Source organism: Patella vulgata, chromosome 6, assembly GCF_932274485.2.
Source record: "Patella vulgata chromosome 6, xgPatVulg1.2, whole genome shotgun sequence".
Lineage (NCBI taxonomy): Eukaryota > Metazoa > Mollusca > Gastropoda > Patellidae > Patella > Patella vulgata.
Genome location: NC_065884.2, coordinates 4284665 through 4304990, shown reverse-complemented (window position 1 = coordinate 4304990; position 20326 = coordinate 4284665). Strand labels below are relative to the sequence as shown.

The window sequence follows — 20326 nt, the reverse complement described above, 5'->3', positions numbered from 1 at the left end:
TAAATCAAATAAGGGGTAACCTGATGAAAATACGTCAGTTAGATCGAGGCTAAATGATAGAGTGTACTTAGCGAGGCCGCTGTAAAGCGTTTCGGTATGCCATTGAAAACTTTACTTGATAATCGGGATATGTAGGTGGAGTTAACGCCTGTCAAGCAAACGATCAGCGAAGGTGAAGACACATTTCGCTACCATTTCTAGGCAAATATTACAACGATGATAACTATGTTCAGAATAAAGTAATTTGACTGAATTTTTCAATATATTCTTCTTTCATAATCTACTTTTGAATTGTTATAGCAAGAATGGCCAACTCTCTATAAAAATCTCCCATAATGTATCTTTAAATCATGTCCGCTGAATTCTACTCCCAAACTGAATAGATGTAACAAAACAAGCAAAATATGTGAACGTCTCAAAGAAATTGTATAAAATTATCACATAAAACGACTTATTATTGCGGTTTGGTTTTCTTTATTCTTTGTTGGATTTTTGTGACTTTTATTTTTTACCATATTATTTTGGGGTTTTTCTTGTAGGAGATATTTGGAGATCGAACAGGCAAAATGCCTATGTCAAGCTTCTATCTAATGTTTTCGTGATTTTTTTTTTTTTAGTTTCATCTTGTCGTTTGTTTGTTTTGGCGGATGGGGGAAGTATTTGTGAAAGACTTTATCACTGGCTCTTTGACTTCTGGCTTTGTAAGTGCTGCTTTAGTACGCTGTTGTACGTTGCTGGTATGTTGCACATCGAAAATATCACGACTTTTCCTTCTTAAGCATAAAATAAAACGTAATTCGCTACAATTAATTAAATATTCCTCTCCGCACTATACAAATACAACAGAGATATATTTTGTCAAAAAGATTAAAAGTGTTTCGTTTAATTGGATTGCCTTTTACGTTTTGTTTTTCTCTCTTGTTTGTTAGTAAATCCCCTACTTGATGCCGTGAATAGCCCACATTATACGATATTTAACAAACCTTTATTTACACAGCAAATGTTAGAACTTCATCCTACCCACTGGCTACAACAATCCTAAAATAACCACAAACACGTCACTTTATATTTACACACGGGTTCAGACATGGATGCACGACATGTATATGAATATTTTAATCGTTGACTGGGCTAATGAAGACGGGCATACGCCATACAGTGCGCTATGAAGGAAATTTGACCCGGGCACCGGCACTCTGGCCTATTCTTGCATCGATTTCCAACTGTCAAGGGATCTTTTACGTGCAAGCCAATGTGTACATATATATATATATAGAGAGAGAGAGAGGGAGAGAGAGAGGGAGGGGGTGACGTCTCCACTCGACACAAACTTAGCCATTTTGGTACTAACCTATGGTTCGATTTTATTTCAATAATTCGCTTGCGCGTAGGAGACCCGGCGAAACCCCACGGGGTTGGACGGGCGACGCTACTCCTTGTCACGTACCACGCCAGTTGACTCAATGAAAGACCTTATGATACAGCGCACACGGGCTGACCATTCGGCCACTCCCCTCCCTCCCTTGATATATAGACTGGCGACGAGGATACTTGATTCATTAATGGCGATGGATATACGCCATGCTATGAGGGGGAATTTTGCCCAGGCACCTACGCTTCCGTCTACTCTTCGTAGAATTCCATCAGTGAATCTATACAAGGAGTCTCCGCCCAACATGTATATGAATATTGTAATAGTCGATTTATAGACTGGCGGTTAGGATACTTGATGCCTTACAAATGTTACATGATTTAACGTTCTATTTTGCTGCACTTACCCTACCCGGGCTAATCGTGATGGACATACGCCATGATATAAGGGGCATTTTGCCCAGACAGCGGCATTTTCGCCTATTCTTATATCGAATTCCATCAGTAAATGATTCTTTCCGTGCACGCCAATGTGGACACAGAGTTTCCTGTTTTCGTTCCATGCGAATGACTAGACGCTACGACGGATACGAGATTCATTAGATTGAATATCGTCGTCTGGTAAGGTCTATAATAATATGTTCAATAGAGGTGGTGGGTGGGGTGATTTTCTCATGACTGTTGTCAAGGCTGATATCCTGAACAATCCCGATAGTTTTTCTCTACCAACGAGTCCCGAAATGACCTAGTTTGTGTCGAGTGGACTTTAAACCCCATCTCTCTCTCTCTCTCTCTCTCTCTCTCTCTCTCTCTCCCCTCATAGCGCACTGTAGAGCATATGCCCGTGTTCATTAGCCAAGTCGGTGCAGAACAGTAGGACGTTAAACCCCATTTCATTTCATTTTTATTGGAATATTGAAGTTGTCCTAAAACTGTAGCATTCAGTAAATACTAGTTGTACCTGGTAACAAGATAGAAGTATGTTGATGTAAAAACCTGTAAATTGTTTGGCATCAGTTTTATTGTTCTGACATTTCTACTGTAAATACCTGAAACATGATTTACACCAGGTAAAATGAATAAATACAAAGTAATATCACATTGCCGTAAAGTGGATGTTCTTAAAAATAAGTTAAAGGACAATATTGGTGTCAGTCATTATCACATATTTGTCTTCGAAGGAATTATTAGTGAGCAGAAATTCGGCCGTGTATCTGTTATCACTCGTCGCTTCAGTCAGTTATATAGAGCGATGACTCGTGTTTTCCTTTGGCGTTCGTCACTTCCGATTCGGGAAACCTGTATTACTCAGCTATCGTAGCAATGATCTCTGTGTTAAAAGTATATTTGGAATGTGTTTAACCAGTTCTATCACATATGTGCTAATGACTGGCACCAATATTGTCCTTTAATTCCACATCTTAAACTGCAGGGAAATATATCTGTTGCCAAAACTATCATAACTTAAAGAGTTCTTATGGGAAGTTCGGGGATCACGTGACTAAGTGGGTAAGACGCTGGCTCGCTAGCCTGGAGATCGGGTGTTCGATCCCTACATTGGCCGAGAAAGTTCATCTAGATTTTCCGGCGTGGTTCCCCCTTGTCAGTGATGCAGGACGGAGGGCCTGACAAGGACAGCTGTCTAGTCCTTCGGATGAGACGAAAAACCGAGGTCCCGTGTATATATTGGAATGCACGTAAAAGATCTCTTGGCAGTTGGAATTCGATATAAGAGTAGGCGATAGTGCCGCTACCCGGGCACAATTTCCCTCATAGTCCAGCATAGGAGCAGAATAGTAGGACGTTAAACCCCATTTCATTTCATTTCATTTATGCGAAGTTCAGTTTATAATTCAAAAATCTTGTCTCGGGAGGTATATTATCGAATAAGATGTCGCAGTTTCAATCCCCGACACGGAATAGGTTCGCTTGTCCAATCTCCGGCTTTCTCCTGGGTCTCTCACAGCTAACGACCCCAATGCGCAGTGGAATCTTTGAAAGTTATTGAAAAAAAATATAAAAGTGTGCTCCTTCACTACCCCCCCCCCCCCCCACACACACACACACACAAACGCCCCCCTGCTCTACATACCCACGCTCCACACCGCCAGCTATAAAAAGAATATTATCTCTTCGTCTTGTGTTACGCGATATTCGATAATGTAACCCCGGTCGGTAATTTTAATACGAGTTCTGTTTACCATGCAGGTGAACTCCTTATTCCTGAAGCATTGGCCCGAGAAATCCCTCTCTGGCCATTGGTGGATTGGCTTGAGCTTTTGAGGGAGTGTGTCGATTCTTCCCGTTCAATCAAAGTACAGCAACATGACAGCCCTTGGTTTAATCTGTAGTCTTCCTTAAAGCTTTGGGCAGTGATTTAAGGTATTAAAAATGGTGAACATGTTGTTCGTCTCCACTTGTTTGTTCATATATTGGTAGTTACCCATTATTTACATTGTACGCGTTTTCGACAGCCTTGTTTGTCACACATTTAGTTTTTCTGCAATGTTCTGCTATGCACTGGTTAGTGGAGCATAATACATTTCGTGAGTAATGACGTAACGTAATGTAAAGATAATGTGGAGCCCTGTTTAAGCCCGAATGATTTTGTTACGCTGTAATGTATTGGTTGTTGATCCGACTGTTCACCAGTCATATTTTGGAACAGAAATTTGCGGTTATTACAGCAATGTATGAGTTTGATAGGTCTAATCAAACGAAACACTGTGAGGAGTATGGGAGTGCTCATTCTGGATTCCATTTCTTTTCCACCAGATTATTTTCAGAATTAAAATTCCATAACTACAAAGCTGTGTTTGAATATCAGGGTCATGACTTGAAAATATCGCCCATATTACGCTATATTGGACACTAGAAAAAATAAATAAAATGTAATGTGATTCGGGCGTTTTCAAGGTAGAATTAAAGTTCATTGTAGGATGGTCAAACCCACAGCGTGTCGTGTAGTATCTTAAAGAAATAAAACGATCTTTAAAGGTTAAATACCACTCTTGTTGTAACTGAATAATATATTCCAATCTTTATTCTGGTCAACAAATTGTACTATTTTACAATATTCAAATTAATTGGTGATATAAATTTCATCTTAACACACCTAATTTAAAAAATTGTAAAAATTCAACTAAATGATTTGAAAAGCCTGACGTAAACCTTTTCAAATGTGACTTGGATTTTAAAATATTTTCGAACCCTCTGGACAAGTAAAATAGGATGTAATGGATAATTTACACAACAGGTAGGACACTTAAACAGCTAGTACTTAGAATAAAGCTATTATTTATTTTCTGGAGCTGTCAAGCCAGCAAGGGTGTTATTGTCCCTTTAATGTTCTATTTGTTCTGCATCAACGCGTCATACAGTGTCCAACATCTTTACGAGAAACTATCACAAAGAAAATAAATGAAATTAATTCTCAATAATGTTATATTCAATATTATCTTGAACTCTCCTAATTTGAAACGAAATGAAGACGACGGACATAATTATGCCATGCAGTGTGCTATGAGAGGACAGTTTGCACCTACGTCCTACTATTATTTCGAATTCCAACTGTCAGTTTTTGTCTACACCACTGACAAAAGAAGAACCACGCCGGAACTGTCTAGGCCCGAACTCGAGACATCCAAGTTAGCGAGATAAGTACAAAATGAAATGAAATGAAATGGGGTTTAACGTCCTACTGTTCTGCTTCTATACTGGGCTAATGAAGACGGGCATACGCCATACAGTGTGCTATGAGGGAAATTTTGCCCGGGCAGCGGCACTATCGCCTACTCTTATATCGAATTCCAACTGCCAAGGGATCTTTTACGTGCATTCCAATGTATACACGGGACCTCGGTTTTTCGTCTCATCCAAAGGACTAAGATAAGTGCAAGGCATGTTAACTATGATAAGCGGTATCAGATACTCTAGAAATAATAAGCAATGTGTCTTAAACTCTATATTAGAATATTATATTTATAAAAATGGTAGGCATCAGCACACATTACAAGACTATACCCGTAACCATGTATTATGCAAGAGCTAAATTTGCCTATTGCAGGTCTTTCTTTAGGCCTGAAATGTTATAGTTAATTACATATTAATTAACTTATCCAGACCATAATCAACTCTCAATACCATTGGATGCCTGCAATATTAATCCGGTTTCCTCCCACTGCTAAAGACCCCTACGCGCAAGCGAATTATGTAAATAAAATTAAACCATATGTTAGTCCCGAAATGACCTAGTTTGTGTCGAGTGGACGTTAAACCCCATTTCTAAAAAAAAAAAAAATTCTTCTGCAATATTAAGAGGACCCAAATACGTTTTGTTCTAGATGCGGTTACCGCAAAAATGGATAATCGAGACTGTTTATTATCGTAACAGTATTAATGATAATCGAGGCTAGCCTATAACTATATCGTCGATTCCTTGGCTCGGAGTAAAGTAATGTGACTGAAATTATCAACATATTCTGTTTACATTATCTATATTTAAACTATTATAGCGAGAACTGTCATCTCTTTATCTAATCTTACATAATGCCACTTTAAACTGGTTGGTATGAAATCATCCCAGGGTGGAAGGGGACGTTAATCTCAAGCCATCATCATTATCATCGTTATGACTCATGAGATCTCTACAATATGTTAAACCTTGTATATAAAAACAGTTCAATCTGTATTTTACATGATATTCTCCACAGACCACACTCGTCTATTTCTAATTATCTATAACTAGGTGTGTGGGTCGTAAATCATAATTAAATTACCTTTTAACACTTAGTTTACCTGAAATTGCAATTTTACGTCATTACATGTATAATAGTGTAACACGCATCTATAAAACATATCATTAAATATCTACACCACAACGTATAATACTGTTTCAAATATCTGTACCATACAGGGGAATGTTTCACGAAATTTTAACTAACATAAAATCCAAATTTTAGTAATTTGATTGGATAATATTAGATTGATTTTAGTGCTTAGCAAATCAAAATTGAAGTATCTACTAAGATTTGGATTTTATCTTTAGTTAAGATTTCAAGAAACAGGGCCCAGGTATTACATATCTACATCACAACAGGTATAATAGTGTTTCAGGTATATGTACCATACAGGTATCAAATTTTAAATATATACAGCAGAACAGGTATAATAATGCTCGAATATCTGCATGAAAATTTCCATCTCTAAATCTTTTCATTTTTACCTTCGTTCCGTTTTAAGCAAATCCGACAAGTTACTATGTTAAGTCTATCGTGCCTCGTTCAGAATGTCCAAGTATGTTTTACAACTACCAAAATCTGCGGTTCCAAATTGCTTTTCTGGCAATTTTAAATTCCGTTTCCTGAATTCCTTTTCTGACAATTTGTAACGTCCACCCTGGCGGATCGAAAACAAAAACAGAATAAATGTTGACCGGACATTACATCACATTCTTCCATGACACTAGCCTCATTCTCACATGAACCAGAACGACCATCAATAAGTTAACAATGACTGAATAATCCAGTCTCTAATAGCTCCTGGTCACTGAGATGTCACGCATCAAAGGTATTCGGCGATTTTTTATTTATTTTACTTTGTTGCTCATACATAATTAATCAAACTTTTGCATTATTGTATTCGTCTCGATATCTTTACATTGCGCCATGTTGAATGTTATGTATGTGCAACAAAGAATTATGGATATTAATGGTCAAAAATTTATTTTTCTTGTGCGTCCGGATTGGCCTACTTCGAAAGGTAACTGCAACAACTGACTTCCGTCTCTGACTGCCCAGACAGCAGCACTACGGCCTACTCTTAATTCGAATTCCAGCTGCCATGGGATCTTTTACGTGCACGCCAATGTGTACAGGAGACCTCGGTTTTTCGTTCCATCTTAACGACTATACATTGTCACTTGACAATCCTTCCGTCCTACACCACTGACAAGGGGGGCCACGCCGGAACTTTCTCGGTCAACCCAGGGATCGAACACGGGACCTCCGGGTTGGCGAGCTATCTAAAATAAACAATGCAGTCGGAACTAAACCATCCATCGAGTGCATCTTTAAGAATGTGGAGGTTGATATGACCACGTGTTCTCCTTGTTTATAAGATTGTTAATAGAACGTTGACATTTACAATAACCATAGTTACCAGAATACTTGTCAAATTTCATGCAATGATGAAATAAAAATAAATAATACCATGGTAACGACTGGAGTTATTCCAGGAACCACACTTTATTTCTATGTTCTATAGAATAAATCACGTTGCTAGGTAACATTTATTATAACTAACTTTATTGCACGGAACGAAATACTCCACAAATAAATAAATTACGCCTAACAAAATGGTGAGGTGGGGTTTTTTATAAACAATATTTCTTTTCATCTGAACTTGGATTGTGGATTAGTGAGGTGTTTTATTTGGAATTGGATTGTGGATTAGGTTAGGCCGATGTTGACCCCTCTCAAGTATTACAAAAATAAACATGTACAAGTATACACGTAAGGGAAAAATATATAATTAAGGTGTTTTACAGGGTGTATGGCGAGATGGGGTTTAACGTCCACTAAACACACATGAAGGTATTTCAGGACTAAGATATGGTGTAACATATGGTATATCGTTTTTTCAATACAAAATTAGAATGGACTGGATCTCAAACTTCAGTCATAATTAACATAGATTTAAAATTATAAACTCGAAATCAGAAAATGGAATTTTGTTTCTAAAAATCATCCATCTTCAATGTTTAATATTAATTATGTTCAACTTCTTGACGTCATGCACGTAAAGGAAACGCTTAACGACAGAATCCAAAGTCGGACCTTTATTATATGGCTCTGTCAGGTTACCTTAGATCTATTTTATAAGGCCAACTTCAAAATAGGAAATATCACGAACCAAATTTTCATCATCCTAGGTCAGGGCTTATGTGGAGATTTAACCTCTCCCCCAAATTCTTAAACCTAACCCTGGGCCTGGATCTAGCCCTAATGCTTACCCTAAACCTAATCTACAATCTCGCCAATAATCACGTGGCTTAACCTTATTTATATCTCAGCGACTCAGACGAAAATTGAGCTGGCCTTAACAAATCGATTTAGCCGTTGAACTGTTCAAAAACTATGGCATCTTAGTTTGATTTTTTCTGTGCTGTTGTTCCTATTTATCTAAAGATAAATCTATCAAAGTCTGTCTTTTATTCAGTTTAAACCGTTAGAAATGTATTTAGTCTTGGTTTGAATTGTTTCTGTGCTTTTCTTTTTATCTTTTCTGTAATATTTGTTTTTTACAGTTAGACAATCTTGGGGTGAATTGTTTTCTATTCTTTCCAAGATCTGTTAAATGAATCTAGACAAGCACTAAAGGTTAATGTGCTGTCAGAGTTTATTTAGATGTATATTATATGAGGTATTTTGTTGATAAGAATAGGTATAATATATCATGACAAGACATCTCTACTCGGTGATTAAATCGTCTTATCTTTTGTATTAGTTTAAAGGCTATAGAATTCGCCATTCCCCCTAGCTGAGTTATCTTGTGCCAAGTGGCAAACGGTTTGAGAAGAAATGAAATGGGGTTTTACGCCCTACGCCATGCAGTGTGCTATGATGGAAATTTTGCCCGGGCAACTGCACCATGGCCCACTCTTATATCGATTTCCAACTGCCAAAGGATCTTTTGCGTGCACGCCAATGTGTATACGGGACCTCGTTTTTCGTACCCTCCGAACGTCTAGACAGCTGTCCTTGCCAGGCCCTCCGTCCTGCACGCAAACGGCATGAAGAATCGAGGTGTCCCGTGAACAACTTGGCGTGCACGGAATAGAGCCATTGCCAATAGTTATGATTCTAGCTACGTTATTTTGTGCCAAGAAGAAGGGGTTAACTTAGTGGCGATTGTCATACACAAGAAGGGTATGCTTAGTCATCGGGTAGGAAGGTGGGGGCGCTGGGCACAGGTTCTAGTGTATATGTATTTTGATTTTATTAATGAGGATGTTGGTAATATAGATGGTATATTGGTCTTGAAATGAAATGGGGTTTAAGTTAAGTGGCGCTGGCTTGTGTTTACCATATCCCATATATCGCCTGCAGTTGATACCGAATGGTGACAACTTTTCAAGACATCATATCCTTGTAAATACAGGACGGAATTAAACAATTTTGGACTGGGATTTCTTTTAGAGATTCAGATGTAATTTCCAAGGGAAATGATAATACGAGAATTTGATATACAACAATGTTACTCGTCGTTTCAACGTAAAATACAAGCTGGGTGTATTTGGGTTTTTATTAACATTACAGATGTAATGTTCTGTAGACAATGGGTTATTTAATTGGTTAATGCGGGTTATTTTACTAACAATACGATATAAACTGTATCCCACAGCTATAAACGGGTTATCACAATATATTTACAGTTTGGGTTTTTTTAATTTACGGAATCAAAGATGTAATGTTTTGTAACAGAATGGGTTAATTTGGTGGTTAATGTGAGTTATGTTACCAACAATACAATATAGACTGTATCCCACAGATATAAACGGGTTATCACAATATATTTACCGTTTAACTAGCAATAAGCAAAATGGAACAGAGTAACTGTGTATTAATGATGGGGTTGATGGTGCTGTGTTTCTGTCAATACAATACATGCCGTATCTCGCAGCTATAAACAGTTTATCACAATATATTTACCATTTGGCTAAAAATAAGAAACTGGAAGGGATATCTGAGGCTTAATGGGTGATGGTGCTACGTATCTTACCATACACCCTGTAAATTATACCTGGTGGTTATAAACAGTGGATCAGGTGAGAGAATATATTTACACTGGTTTCTGGTTGGTGAAAGCAGATTTATTATATCTACAAGTTACCGACCTTAAGGTCATCTAAGTACAGGTATACACCCTTCTTCCTGCTGGCTTCATCCTGATTCCATAATAAACAAACAGACCATTCTACCTGCTGGCTTCATACTGAATCCATAATAAACACATAGACTATATATTATATATAAGAGAGAGAGAGAAAGAGATAGAGAGAGAGGGAGAGAGAGAGAGGGGGGGGTAATGTTCACTCGACACTAGGTCATTTCTGGACTAACATATGATTTAATTTTATTTCAATTATTCGCTTGCGCGTATGGGTCTTTAGCTGTGAGAGGAACCCGGAGGACCCTACTCCTTGTCACGTACAACCGGGGAATCGAATCCCCGCCAGTTGACTCAATGACAGACCTTATGATTATACTGGAGAAACCTTATGAAATAAAACTGAGGAAATAAAATTAGATTCCACGCCCTAACTTTCTGCTCCGTCCGAGCTATAAGTGAAATTTATCCCGGAGAATGGTGCAACCGCCTACTCTTATTTCGAATTCCAACTCTCAAGGGTCCTTTTATCATTTACGCCTGTCTTCATTAGCCCAGTCAGAAGCAGAACAGTAGGACATTAAACTCCATTTCATTTCACCATTTACGCCCGTGTGTTTTTCGTCCCATCCGAACGACTAGACGCTGTTTCTGCGCCACTGACAATGGGAAACCACACCGCCAAATCTCTAGGAATTCAATTGGTCTTGCGTAAAATTATGTAAATTAATACGCTGATTGCAAACTGCAAAACGCTTTTGTGATTGTCTCCCTTGCATTCCGACCATTTACATCAATGGACAATAGGCAATGTTGTAAAAGTTAAATATTAGTGTGCAATAAAATGGAAAGGGGTTTAGGTCCCTACTGTTCTGCTCCCACTGGACTAACAAAGACAGTGTGGTATGAGGAAATTTTACTATGGCCTACTCTAATATCGAATTCCAACTGACAAGGGTTCTTTTACGTGCACGCCAGTATGTACACGGGATCAAGGTTTTTCGTCCCATCCGCACGACTATACATGGCACTTGCCGGATGAGCTTTCTTGGTCCGTGCAGGGATCGGGAGAGAGAAATGGGGTTTAACGTCCACTCGACACAAACTCGGTCATTTCGGGACTAACATATGGTTTAATTTTATTTCAATGATTCGCTTGCGCGTAGGGGTCTTTAGCAGTGGGGGGGGGGACCGGAGGGCCCGGAGAAAACCCACGAGGTTGGACAGGCGAACCTACTCCTTGTCCCGGACAGTAATAGGTGAGAAGATTAACCCCGATTATTTTTACCCATGCCTCCGCGATTTCGGTAAATGTGGATTTTTCTCCGGGTCCTCGGGTTTTACCCGCAACCGCTAAAATTCAATACATTCAAGCTAATTTTTGCAATAAAAATCCATTCAAGTAAATTCCGAAAGTGGACGTTAAACCCCATTATATTAATTATAACAAGAACAAGAATTTGATTTGACATACTTGTGCGCGTGTCAAGATTTGATCGGTGGAATTATATCGTTAGTCTTTGTTACGGTTTAAAGATCGGTTGGAGGCAGATGTAGTTCGTCTATTTATAGCAATTATCTCTCTCTTTTCTCCCCTTTTGCACACCTATTGGGAGGCATACCACCATTAATTTCCCCATTGACTTCAATGTTAATTTTGGCCTCTGTGCCCAACTCCAACTTTTCCCCAAATTTTCGTTCGGCTGAATGCTTTTCACTACAGACAGAGGAACAAATGGTCATGTCTTTGCACTAAAATTTGTATGAGGTTGACCACCAAAATTTTGAGATACACAAACTTGAAGAAGCATACTAAAAACATGTAACTAGTTGCCGTACATATCGCCGTAGCCAACCTGATAACCCCGTTATCCTTCCGCCTCAAAATCATGAATATTTACCAAACCCTGGCAGAAAATGTTAATTCAAACCCTCTTCGTCCATTCTAGACCCAAAATCAACAAAAATGGGCATGCAAAAGGGGAGAAAAGAGAGAGAGAGAATTGCTATAAATAAACGAACTACAATTCGTGGGTACGTCTATTTATAACAATTCTCTCCCTGTCTCTTTTCTCCCCCTTTGTATGCCCAGTTTGGTTGATTTTTTGGTCTAGAATGGATGAAACTGGTTTGAATTAACATTTTCTGCCAGGTTTTGGTAAATATTCATGATTTTGAATAGTTACATGTTGTAGTATGCTTCTTCAAGTTTGTATCTCAAAATTTTGGTGGTCAACATTTTGGTGCAAAAACATGACCATTTGTTTTTCTGCCTGTAATAAAAAGCATTCAGCCCAACGAAAAATTGGGGAAACGTTGGAGGTGGGCAAAGAGGCCAGAATAAACATTGAAGTCAATGGGGAAATTAATGGTAGTCTGTCCATTGTCGTTATGTGGAGTTACTTCCCTTGAAATAGACCTAAAGCTTTTCAGATAGTAACCCTCACCCCAGACTATAATATAAAATATATTCTCTAGGTGTTCGAGGACTAGTAGACCTCTGCAGAAAAGACATGATGACATGTCAGTCGCAATATAATCTCGCTTAGGTGACACACGCCTGATTGTGAAAAGAAAAGATATGATGGAACATGGCAGTTATCTCCCCTGCCCATTGATTGAGTCAGACGGTCGATTTATGAATGACTACAGTATTTACGTTTACATTGTATGACTTCATTTTCCTTTTTGTGGATTTGGGTGGTCGAGTGCTCTAACGCATACCCTGTAGATCACAGTGGCGTGGTTTTAATGATGATGGTAGTAGGGGACGAATGGTTAAACGCGTGCACGTAAGATAACAAGACGGGGTTGGGATGGCCTAGTGGTCTAGAATGCCGCGCTTCGACCCCTAGCTGCCCGATCACCTCTGGCTTGCGGTTGTGGTTTCGATTCCCGGATGTTAGCGTATGTGGGTCAACCTTATGGGTTTACTCCGGGTACTCCGGTTTCCCCTCACAGGAAAGACCCCTGCGTGTCTGCGACATCACCTTCGGCGAAAGCGGACGTTAAAAACTAAGAACAACATCACAAGGTCTGACATTGAGTCAAGTGGTGAAGTTGCGAATCCCCGTTTGTTAGTCCCGATATGACCTAGTTTAATAATGTAGGCTACTGGTCCGCTATGGTCCCTGTCGTACCCATCATTGTTAAAATAAACAAATGCAATACATGATTTCAGTTTTATTGTTTTATCAGCTAATTGTTATAAAATCTACACAATGTTAAGCACAGAGAACGACTCGTTTCTAAGTAAAAACAAAAACTACATATATCTATACATAATGTAAATAAAAAAAAACAAATAATATAAAGATACTATACGGTTAACATTTAAATAATATGTCATGTCTTCATTCATAGCTTCTGAATGCCACGGAAACTTAATCTGAAATAGTTTAAGAATGCAGCTTTTTCATCGGCTAAGAGCTAGAAAATTTGTATATGGAGAAAACACGACATGGTTCGAATACTCGCGATCATATTCTAATACAGATTTAAAATAAAACTCTATACTCGAATAATCTTTCGACGGTGACGTGTATCATCGGTCGCACAGACGACACTACACTTAGACCGGTCTAGTACAGCAAATTTTCAAATTTGGAAACTTAATAGGTTCAGTAGGTGTATCTTGCCCGTTACATATCACGCGATTATCGTGTCGTTTTCCATGATAGCTGACACGATAATAACTTCGTGTGACACTCAACTATGACCGCGTAACATGACACGATGATAACTTCGTGTGACACTCAACTATAACCGCGTAACATGACACGATGATAACTTCGTGTGACACTCAACTATAACAGCGTAACATGACACGATGATAACTTCGTGTGACACTCAACTATAACCGCGTAACATGACACGATAATAACTTCGTGTGACACTCAACTATAACCGCGTAACATGACACGATGATAACTTCGTGTGACACTCAACTATAACCGCGTAACATGACACGATAATAACTTTGTGTGACACTCAACTATAACCGCGTAACATGACACGATAATAACTTCGTGTAACACTATAACTGCGTAACATGACGCATGAGCTCACTTATTTGTATTTATACACAAATCAATGTAAAATAAGGTAATAAACATACTTATGGAAAACAACGAGGTGTTCTAAGAGAATTGCCCCAAAGTCATAAAACTAACAAATAAATTAGTAGCTGTTTTCCATATGTATTATAGTTTAGCTTGATGACGCTGAAAGAACACACTTTGAAACGTCGCCCAAAAAAATGAGTTGCTGGGGTTTTCCATAGTATGTGTTATAGTTTATTACTCTCAGTAACGTTTACCAATATAGGTCCTCAAATGGCAACATACGAAACACTATAATAACAATAATTAACATTAACTACCACAAATAATTCAAAATAAACATATAGAAAATACAACTGTATCTATCAAGCAGGAGCTAAGTGAGAGGGGTGCAATGACGAGTTTTGAGTCATGGTTTCGAGTTTTTGCGCCTCCCCCCCCCCCACTTAAGTTTTTGTGTCCCCTCGCAAATGTTTTGCGGTTTCAATGCGGTTTTCAACATTATAACCATAATTGTGGGTTAGATATGCTACAAATCGACTCTAGCATGTTCCACACAGCCCAATTTTACCAGGGAGTACTGGGTGGGACCACCCCACACCACGGACGGGGGCGGGGCCGGATCTTGTCCCTAATGCAAAATCATGGGTCATCACACCCCTGCAACTAAGTGACAATGTGATAGCTTTTAAATACAAGATCAAAATGGTTCTACTGACAAAACGGTTATAAGAGTTAACGCAAACGTATTCCAACAATTTTCTTGCTCTATTGATCTTAAGTGTACGTAACGTTATAAATACGTCGTGCAACATGGCCCTAAAATACACAACACTAGGAAGGTCAAAGAAAATAACCTAAAACAATACAAAGGATTATTTCAATACAAAATCATTATTGGTTCGAGAGTCCCTGTGGATTCTCAAAACAAGTGGACGTTGAACATCATTTACCTCCTTCCTATTATCACAAGGAGTAATATATTATAATTAATACACAAATATGTATCCTAATGTATGAATGCTACATACCAATAGCTTCCTGAAACAACTTAATAATACTACAGAAAGGCACAGAAAATATTTAATCGAGTTATCTCCCTTCATATGTTATGCACACAAAGAGATGCGCTGAGGGCTGATAACAAAATACTCTTAAATCTATGGATATTCTATGTATCACGTGACAACTAAAGATATACTAACAATTAATATAAATAGATACAAGATAATAAAGATAATTACAAAACAACTTCATCAAGGAAGGAGCTACCAGATCCATAATAAAGATAAACAAAAAACAAAAGGATGTTAAAGATACATTATGTAAGATTTAGATAAAGACCTAGTCGGTCTTGCTCTAATAGTTCAAAAACAGAGAATGAAAAATTAATATTTTGACGATTTCTGTCAAATTACTTTAGTCTCAGCGAAGTTTTGAGTTTTAAAAAGATAGTCTCGATTGTCGATTACCATTGCTACTATAATAAGCAGAGTGTCGACTGTCCATTTTATCGCTTAAGAGTAAGCGAAATGGTTCTAATCCAATAAATATCTAAATCATCCAATGGTCCAGGGAGTTAACTACAGGTTTGTCATGTGAATAAATGTTTACATGCCCTAGCGTAAAAGCTCTTACATAATGAATCTTTTATATTTATAATAAATGTTACATGACAAATACAAAACAACATTATTAATTAAAACTTGAAACATGTTCCCTATGGAGTTCGGTGTCCCAGTCCAAGGAACACCTTCCAGGATCCAACTAACTTTTAAACCAGCCAGGAAGGAACTACCCGATCCATTCATCAACAACAAAAGGTTGAAAAGCACAAGTTTACGATCCAATCACACATATCACCACTGCGGAATAACGATTATTATATTATTTTTGTGTTGATCAAGAATAATAAATTGACCTTCTATTTCTCAGCAAACACAAATTCGTGTAAAGAGCCTTGTATATTTTACTTCAGCACAGTACAAACACAAATAAAATGTATGGTACTGAATTGTCGGGGCACTGAACTGTTAAAAATCTGGTACCCGGACAAAGTCATACACTCATTATTACCTTAACATTGTCAAGATGCCCTACTATACAATCAATCCTAAATTACCATAACGATCACCACTGATTCTGTCAACATCCCAAAGTCTTTCACATTGTATCTAATCTGTGTATTACTCTTTCAGCAACTCACAATACAACTGTGATTAATTAAAAAACGTTCTGTTTTCTGGATTTGTATAATATTCCACGGCATGATGAGTGTCTTACTGCAAGTCTATATAAGTAAAAAGCGCTTTGTCGTTAGCGACAACACAACAGTAGGTGATCGAAACACGTTACGTAATCCAAATTATATCGTGTAACACTATGAATAGGAGCGGGTGACACGATAATTGGCCAAACTCACATCGTGTTACACGATATTTTTATCCAAATCACCGCGCACAACAAAATATCATAAAGCACAAAGACTATTTTTGATTTATTATATATAATACGTTTAGCAATTCTAGCTACATGCGTGATATCATAAATTTTGTAATTGTCTCAAATCCACGTTTAAAGCTCCATGTAAAATATACACTCTGGCAACTTGGGTAATAAAATTGTTTAAAATACGGCCCACGAGCAACATCATTCGGTATGACAAAAATAAAATATCCGTCACCAACCAAATATCCCATTTGTTGAACTTTGCTGTAAGACGCAAGAATTATTGCTCCTGTGTAGTGCTGTAAAACGATTCCTGATGATATTAGAAGGCAAAGGTCGTGAAGGTCGTAACAAAATGAATATTCATGAAAGTTAAATCTCCCCTCACAAAATAAACTCCAACATTTTCTTAAACACACGAGATTTCGGTCGACGTGATACAAAAATGACGTAATTGGGTTATTTATCAATGTTTTTGCTTTATTTGGTGCTTCTTTAAGTGACGTCAGCAGATTATTTATCAATGAATAAAGGTGCCATTGGTATTAGCCTTATAAGGAGCTTCTACTATAAGTCGTCCACCATCAGTAAAGAAAGCTTTAACTGTGATTGGATCAACTGTATCGGGAATATTATATTCACGGCATAATTCTTTACTAGATGATCTGTTGGCTTCCTTTACCTCTCTTCGTCCACTCACAACCACTTTCTTGTCCACCGTCTTCACCGTCAGCTCCTCCGGGGCGAAGTCTTCGATATCTATCTCCACTTTAAATTTAGTATCTTTCTGAATGGTAATGACGTTGGAAGCAGCCGCCGGCTTAGTGTGCTGTTGATAGGATGGAGGTTGTTGGTAGGGTGCCCCTGGTGGAGACTGCATCGTATGTACGGGAGTGGATTGATGGAATACTGGAGCACTCCTATCCTGGTGGACCGAATGGGATGGTGAGGATTGGTAAGGGGGTGCCTGGGATTGGTAAGCAGGGCTGGGGGTATAATTAGGTACCTGCTGATAGGGGTGCGAGGATGGCGGTGGAGGCGGTTGACTTTGATATTTAGGCGCCACGTTGGCTGTCGTCTGGAACTGCTGTGGCTGCTGATAAGATGACGTTGGTGGAGGCGGGGCTGACGTCACAGAATATTGTGGTGTTGGAAATGGTGCCTCTACACACAAAACGCCTTCTTTGGATATAGAACATTGCAAGGACATGGGGTCGATTTCTCGAGGAATATTTATCTCTCGACTAAATTCTCTGCTCACACTTTTACCACCATCTTTGGTTTCATGTTTAGCGTGAACCTGCATCTTATTGGCATCCATTTTGACATTTACCTCGTCTGGCTTGTAATCGCTGACGTCAAACCTAACCCTAAACACGGGGTTACCGCGTTCGTCCTTCTCTATTAAAGCTTTGCCTTCATCTCGTAAAGGGGCGCGATCATCGCGACTAGGTTGTATTCGATCAGCCAGACCAAATTTGTCCGATAAAGGAAACTTGCCAGTTTCTGGTCGTAGTGTAAAAAAATCGCTGCTCATCTTCTCGATTTCGTCCTCCCATTCTCGACGTCTGCTCTCCATATCTCGCTCCATATCTTCCCAAATTTTACTCCGATTATCGTCAAATCCAAAACTATCTTTAGTTATAGGAATTCTCGTAGCCATTGGTTACCGGAACACGTAAACAATCTGAAAAGAGAAATACGGATACATTAATCAAATATTCTGATCACGTGCCTTCACGATGACACGTTCAAATCTCAGAGATTCCAATCTAATTTAGTTATGGATGTCGTGCAAGGGGCAGCATATGTTAATAATTTACAACCATCTAATACCACGTTTTATTTGAGAAATTGAAATATGCAAAACAGTTTTGTTCTATTTTTGATGCAGGACGGAGAGCCTAACAAGGACAGCTGTCTAGTCGTTCGGATGGGACGGAAAACCAAGGTTCCGACTACACATTGACGTGCACGTAAAAGATCCATTGACAGTTGGAATTCGATATAAGAATAGGCCGTAGTGCCGCTGTCCGGGCAAAATTCCCTCATAGCACATTATATGGCGTATGCCCGTCTTCATTAGTTCGGAGCAAAAAAGGAGAACGTTAAACTCCATTTCATTTCATTTGTTTTATTTTTGTATTTTTGCACCCGTGTTGTAGAGTTACATGATGCAGTTCGCAATAAAAATTTATACAGACTGGGAGGGATTAGTCAATGGGGCAAAAGGTGGAACTCTCTCTAGGAAAATAAAGAATGTTTCGTACGTCAATGACATCAAGACTTGTGAACACGGTACAGAACAGGGATCTTTATCGCGATTTTTTTCAAAACTGAGTTGATGTGTTGACATTGAATTAACATCTAGCATTGGCGAAGTTGCTGCTTATATTTATGGGAGCTTTAGAGGGCCTGACAAGACCCAGCTATATTGCTTTTACAGGTAGTCAAATATATCCAGCTATAGTTATAGGATTTACCGGAAGTGTAATAGGCAAATGTCTGTGTATAATACACAGTGTATCCTTGACAACCGTGGAAATCTACGGATGTAGATGATACAGGGTAACAGCTCTACTAATTCAACGTCATATGTTTTACATTTTCCAGCGTGGTTTCCTCTCTGTTCATTGATGCTGGATGGAGACACTGTCAAAGAACAGTGTCTAGTCGTACGGATAGGGCGAACACGGAGGTCCCGTGTAAACGATGTTTTGACAACTGAAATTCGGTGAACATAAGGCGGAAATACCGCTGTCTAGGCAACGCCGGATTAACCATGGTGGGGGCCCTGGGGCCTTGAACATGTGGGGGCCCCTTATCACCGACCGTGGAGCTGTGTCGGCCACCTCGATCGTTGAAATTGGAGGCCGGAAAAGTGATTTCCTGGCATTTCAGGCAATTGTGTGGGAGCCATTTAGAAGTACCTCCCCCAGAAAAAAATAAAATTCTGCCACAAAATTAGCGCATTCTGGCGTTATTTCAGTGGACCAATCCATGCGAGTGCTATGAAATGATGGCATTTCTAGAGGAGAGGGCAGGAGCCCATTGAGCCCGTTAAATCCGCCACTGTAAGTGAGCAGAGCTACATCAAACCTAATTTTGAAGTCGCTCAGTGATAAATAACGGGGTCACTTGATTCGGAATCGTATTATATCCCCCCCCCCCCGATGATTTGATGAATGGAGGCCGTAACGTTACGACCAAGCCGGACTAGATTTTTGACGAACATCGAAAACATGAGGCGGCATCACCGGATTACACCGAATTCTCGACACACCATGGATTGAGGGGGCCCCAGGGACTTCCGATGGAGGGCCCTCGGACATCGGAAGTCCCTGGGGCCCCGTCACTAGGTCACCGGCCGTTGGAGTCCTCGGTCCGACCATGCTCGAGGCGCCCAACTGAGATTTTTGTGGGGGGCCCTCTAATGTGGGGGGCCCTGGGGCCTATCCGGCGTTGTGTCTGGGTGAAATTCCTCTCCTGATACATTACGCGGTGTGAACCGGTCTTAAGTATCCCGGTTGATACAGAAAAGTAGGACATTAAAGGAG

General features: G+C 39.1%; 1 protein-coding gene across 3 annotated transcripts in view; it reads right to left on the bottom strand.

Moving 5' to 3' along the window:
* Positions 1-13430: 13430 nt before the first annotated feature.
* Positions 13431-20326, bottom strand: part of LOC126823416 (synaptic defective enhancer 1) — a 29556-nt gene continuing 22660 nt past the window's right edge. For all 3 annotated transcript variants that reach the window (XM_050552249.2, XM_056101817.1, XM_050552250.2), the window contains exon 2: positions 13431-18456. In XM_050552249.2, the coding sequence (XP_050408206.1) occupies positions 17290-18432 (1143 nt within the window). In that variant the 5' untranslated portion in view covers positions 18433-18456 and the 3' untranslated portion in view covers positions 13431-17289. The remainder of the gene's footprint in view (positions 18457-20326) is intronic.